Genomic DNA, 5,068 nt, shown 5'->3' with positions numbered 1-5,068 from the left:
ACACAAAGCATCCACAACCCATTTCATAGCTCATTGATAACAAGTTACTTTTTGATTCTAACAATAAAATCACACTATTTAGTGACATATACCCTAGTCAATATTTTAAGGTTTGAGATATACTATATAACCACAAAAATAAAACTTATTGTAATATAAAATAATATAATATTATCCTTTAATTTATCAACTTATTATCATTTATAATCACACATACCCGGCTGCAGATTGCAGAGTATTACAGTAATCCTTCCCCATCCATTTTACATCTTCACCATTGGATTCTCTCCCTCACACATACACACACTACTTGTGATTTTTCTGAATTTATAAGTTTTGTGGGTCACAGAGCTTTTAAGTTAGAAACAAGTTTCTGCATAAAATCCCAATTTCATCTCACTCTTCGATAGAAAGGGTGGTAGCACTAGCAGTTTACTCGTGGATGTCCAGATGCAGACCCCAAAATCAAGGTAACTCAACTCGCTTTCAATGTCGTTCATGGATTTTATCAATGTATCACGATTCCAGTGTTTCATCATCTTCTAATCGTCTACAATGTAGTAAACTTCTTTGTTGTTTTTTGAATTTCAAACTTTTACTGTATGAATCCCATTTTGTATCACGATTTCGTGTTGTTTTCCTCTTTGATTACCGAATAATTTCATCTGATGCTGTTCTTGGGTGATAATTTCAGTACGAAAACGTCATCCGAAGGTTCTCGGAAGAACTCTCCTCGATCGATTTCTTCAGACACGAGTCAAAGGAATTCGAGTCGAATCGCACGCCAACTGAAGACCACTGGATTGGAATCCAACTCGTCTTCTGTCAATCAATCAGCCATTAGAACACCAAAAAGTACAAGTCCTGTAATCGTTACTCGCAAATCGCCTATAAGCCCAATTTCTGAGGTAAATTGAACTACGAATCGTGTAAAACTGTAATGATGTATTCGGGTATTGATAAATTCATGGAGGTGAGTTCAATATAGTTCGTTTTAATCTGCAGAAGAAACGTCCAGTGAAAGTTGCAGAGTTTGAAACGCAAATTTCTCAGCTTCAAGATGATTTGAAGACTGTTAAGGATCAATTAGTTTCATCGGAATCATTGAAAGATCAAGCGAAACAAGATGCAGAAGAATCACGAAAGCAACTTTTAACCATGTCTTCAAGGTTAGAGGAGTCTCAAAAGCTATTGGCTCGGTGTTCTTCAGAGGAACCACATGTAAGGCGCTTTGCTAAATAATTAAATGATTAAATGCAAATATAAGAATAAATGTACTTTAATTTATATTTTATTATAAAACATTTTACTTTCCTTTTATTTTAATTAGAACATTGTACTTTTTACGATTTTTCATATTAATAACACTGTATTTTACAAAATTCTTTTTAATTAAATCATTGTCCTGTTGCATATATATTTTTTTTATTTATACATTATACTTTGAAAATTATTTTCTATTATTGTTATAATCGTATAAATTTTTAAACAATAAAATGCTCTAATAAGAAATGAACAAATACATTATACCAGTAACATTTTTGTTATAATAATCCGTTTCATTCGTATACGTGATAACATATATATTCATAACATGTAATGTCCTATTTTATTAATTTATTAATTAATCCATTCATCATTCCATTATTATAAAGTAGAGAAATTCTAATTATTTAAGCGTTACTAAGATAATAAAATATATAATTTATTAGTTTAAACAATAAAACCCAATTACTATGCTTCAAAATTATAATAATAATTAACAAAAATACAAACATTTGTTAGGACTTTGGATACATTTAACACGCGTTTATCTTCATTTGGAAAAAAAAAAATAATGATATTTATCCTAGATTTAGGTCATTTTTGATAACTTAATTTTTGGTTTTGTATTCATTTGGTCATAATTTTTTTTAAGTTTTAAAAAGTTATCGAACTTTTGACTTTGTACTCATTTAGTCATTTAATTTTTGGTTTGATCACTTAACTTTTAGATTTATGCTTATTTAATCACTAGACTTTTGAAAAAAATTAAAAATTTAGTGACTAAATAAACACAATTTTAAAAATTAGGTGACTAAATGTGACCAAACCAAAAGTTAAGTGACTAAGGCTATGTTTGGCAGACTAGCTGAAAAGCTAGCTGTTAAATAAATAGCTAGCTGATAGCTGAAAAGCTAACTGATAAAAATAACGTTTGGTAAAACTAGTTGAAATATATAAAATTACATAAAAAGACATATAAGAATATGTGTTTCTATAATTAATTAAGGGGTGTATTTGAAAAATTTTAAAAAAGCTAGTCTAAGGGGGTGTTTGGCTTACCTTTTGTGGGGCAAAAGTCCTTTTTGTAAAAGGACTTTTTGTAAAAGAACTTTTTATAAAAGTTATTTTTTAAAATGTGTTTGGATTAGCTTTTGAAGGGAAAAAGTAAAAAATTAAAGTGTTTGGTTTAATTTTTACATGTAAAATGACAAAAAAAGACATGTTTAGGGTAGATGAGGGGTATATTGGTAATTTAATATTTTTAGCTGGTGAAAAGTTAGGAAAAGTCAAGTAATCGTGACTTTTCAAAAAGACTCAAATTACTCTATGGAAAAAGTCATTTAAAAAAGTCATTTTCCCTTTGCCAAACATCTTTTGGGACTTTTTCTAAAAGATAAAGTCAAAAGTCATTTAAAAAGGTAAGCCAAACACCCTCTAAGTAGCTTTTCAAAAAGCTAGCTTATCAGCTACTTTTTGGTTTACGAAACACGACAACATAAAAAAGCTCGAAACATAAGCTAGCTGTGGCGCGTCAAACACAGCCTAAATGAGCACAAAGTCAAAAGTTTGATAACTTTTTAAAACTTAAAAAGAGTTGAGGGACCAAATGAACACAAAAACAAAACTTAAATTACCAAAAATGACCTCTAAACACTATTTATCCAGTTAAGAAGTAAAATTTTTAATGAACAATTAAATTTTCTTTTTAAAAATGTTTGTAAACAAAATTCGATAAACATCAATAACAAAAAATTTAAAAAATATTATAAAACTAGTTTATAACCCATGGGAACCACGGTTATAAAATTAATCAAACTTTTATAGTAAAAACTCAAAATTATTAATAAATTATTTTAAATAAATTAATAATTTAAGAGATATTTTTATTAGTTATGTGAAATTATAATCATTGATTCAAATAAATATATAAAATTAATTTTTAATATATATTAGATATTTTTTATTTGTGAATTGATGAAAACAATAATTTAAATTTTAAAATTTAAAATAGAATCATATTAATGAGAAAGTCTAATAAATTTAAAATGGAAAACTAATAAATTGACAAGTGACAACACATTAATTAAAATGTCTAATATGATGACACATGATAAAAGAGCTACTCTTTTATTAGTATATGGATTTTGAAACTATACTTATTAGGTAAATAAAATTTTAAAACATACTTCTTTTGTCAAAAACATGTGAAATGTTATAATACAAAAAAAATGAGATTACAATGTTTTAAATTATAATACACTATTAAATAAAAGATGTTGCTATTTTCTTGCAATAGGGAACACAAGATCTCCAAAACCTTGATGAACTATGGATATCAAAGCTTGAAGCAGCTAAGAAACAACATTCGGCTGATTTAGATTCACTTGCAACTGCATTGAATGAAATCAATCAGCTACAAATCAAAATCGATGGAAAAGCGAATTCCGAAGCTACACAAACCAAGGAAACGGAATCAGCGATTCAAGAGTTGCATAGCTTAAAATCAACCATGGCGGAAACTCTTTCCATTGTCGAAACCATGAAAACCGAACTTAAAAATTGCAAAATCTCAGAGTCTCAGGCTCAAGAGCTAGCTAGAGAGACTTTACTTCAACTCGAATCAGCCAAAATGACGATAAAGTCCCTCAAGTTTGACCAATCAAAGGAACATGAATCGGAGAAATTTGAGGAGACGAGATTCAGTGTAGAAGAATCGCGAAAGAGAATGGAGATCGCAAGGGTGAAATTGTCCGAATTGGAGGATGAGTTGAAGAAGTCGAAAGACGATATTGAAGATTTAAAGGCGAATCTAATGGATAAAGAAACTGAATTGCAGGCTATTTGTGAGGAAAACGAGGAGCTAAATTCGAAATTGAAGAATTCTCAATCGGGTAAGAGAGAATACGAATTGGAAAACGAAATCACGAATCTAAAACACGATTTTGACTTTCTGAAGTCAAAATTGAATGTTATGGAGACGGAATTGAAAAATAAGTCGGACGAAAACGAGATGATGAAACTCGAAATCAAGAAATTCAAGAAAATGGATTGTAAAGACTCATCGGAATTATCCCAATTATCTGAAAGTGAATCGATTGTGAAGGTTGATCAGCTCGTGGAGGAGATTGAAAAAAGTAACCGGAAAGTTGCGAGAGTGGTGGAGGAGTTAGCGGCGGCACAGGCGGTGAACGGTGAAATGGAGGCGGATTTGAGGAAGATGAAGGTGCAGTCGGATCAGTGGCGGAAGGCGGCAGAGGCGGCTGCCGCCATGCTTTCGGCCGGAAATAATGAGAATAGGAAGTTGGTAGTGAGAACAGGGTCAATGGACAGTTATACCCCTGGGGGGAACATTGGTTCTCCTTGTGATGTTGATGATGATGATGAGTTATTGAAGAAGAAAAATGGTAATGTGCTTAAGAGGATTGGGGTGTTGTGGAAGAAACCTCAAAACAAACGACAATGAGTTTATTTAACTATATTTTTCAAATTTATGTATTGTTAATGTTTTGTTTGATATGTTTATGTAGAGAAAAACTCATATCTATATAGATTAATACTTGTTGTAGGATCTAATTTGAATGTCGAGTTACATTTGTCAAAATTGGTTCATGAGAATGTTTGGGTAGTGTATTTATCAAAATAAGTAAATTTGAATATAAAAAGATGCATGAACTTTAAGTTATTATATGTCCGGCCCAATTTAAAAAAAGCTTGGTGGATAGGTTTTATGGCACTGTAGTCTATTGCTTAATCCCTCATGTCAAATTCAAAGAAGGTAAAAAATGATAAATGTATTTGACCC

General features: G+C 30.4%; 1 protein-coding gene across 1 annotated transcript; it reads left to right on the top strand.

The window, feature by feature from the left end:
* The first annotated feature begins 298 nt into the window (after positions 1–298).
* On the top strand, positions 299–4,867 carry LOC145086316 (interactor of constitutive active ROPs 3-like). Its single transcript, XM_079024071.1, has 4 exons — positions 299–470; positions 695–908; positions 1,006–1,221; positions 3,563–4,867. Exons 1-4 carry the CDS (start codon positions 451–453, stop codon positions 4,727–4,729), a joined length of 1,617 nt encoding a protein of 538 aa, XP_078880197.1. The 5' UTR covers positions 299–450; the 3' UTR covers positions 4,730–4,867.
* Positions 4,868–5,068: the final 201 nt, after the last annotated feature.

Source organism: Lactuca serriola, chromosome 2, assembly GCF_051521515.1.
Source record: "Lactuca serriola cultivar US96UC23 chromosome 2, Lser_US96UC23_V15, whole genome shotgun sequence".
NCBI classification, from domain to species: domain Eukaryota; kingdom Viridiplantae; phylum Streptophyta; class Magnoliopsida; order Asterales; family Asteraceae; genus Lactuca; species Lactuca serriola.
The sequence above is the reverse complement of the archived record's forward strand: the minus strand, read 5'-3'. Positions and strand labels throughout refer to the sequence as shown.

Coding starts and splice junctions, on each gene's coding strand:
- LOC145086316 (XM_079024071.1), top strand. CDS start 451: ATGCAGACCCCAAAATCAAG. Junction 909..1,005: donor CTATAAGCCCAATTTCTGAG/GTAAATTGAACT, acceptor TTTAATCTGCAG/AAGAAACGTCCAGTGAAAGT. Junction 1,222..3,562: donor GTTCTTCAGAGGAACCACAT/GTAAGGCGCTTT, acceptor TTCTTGCAATAG/GGAACACAAGATCTCCAAAA.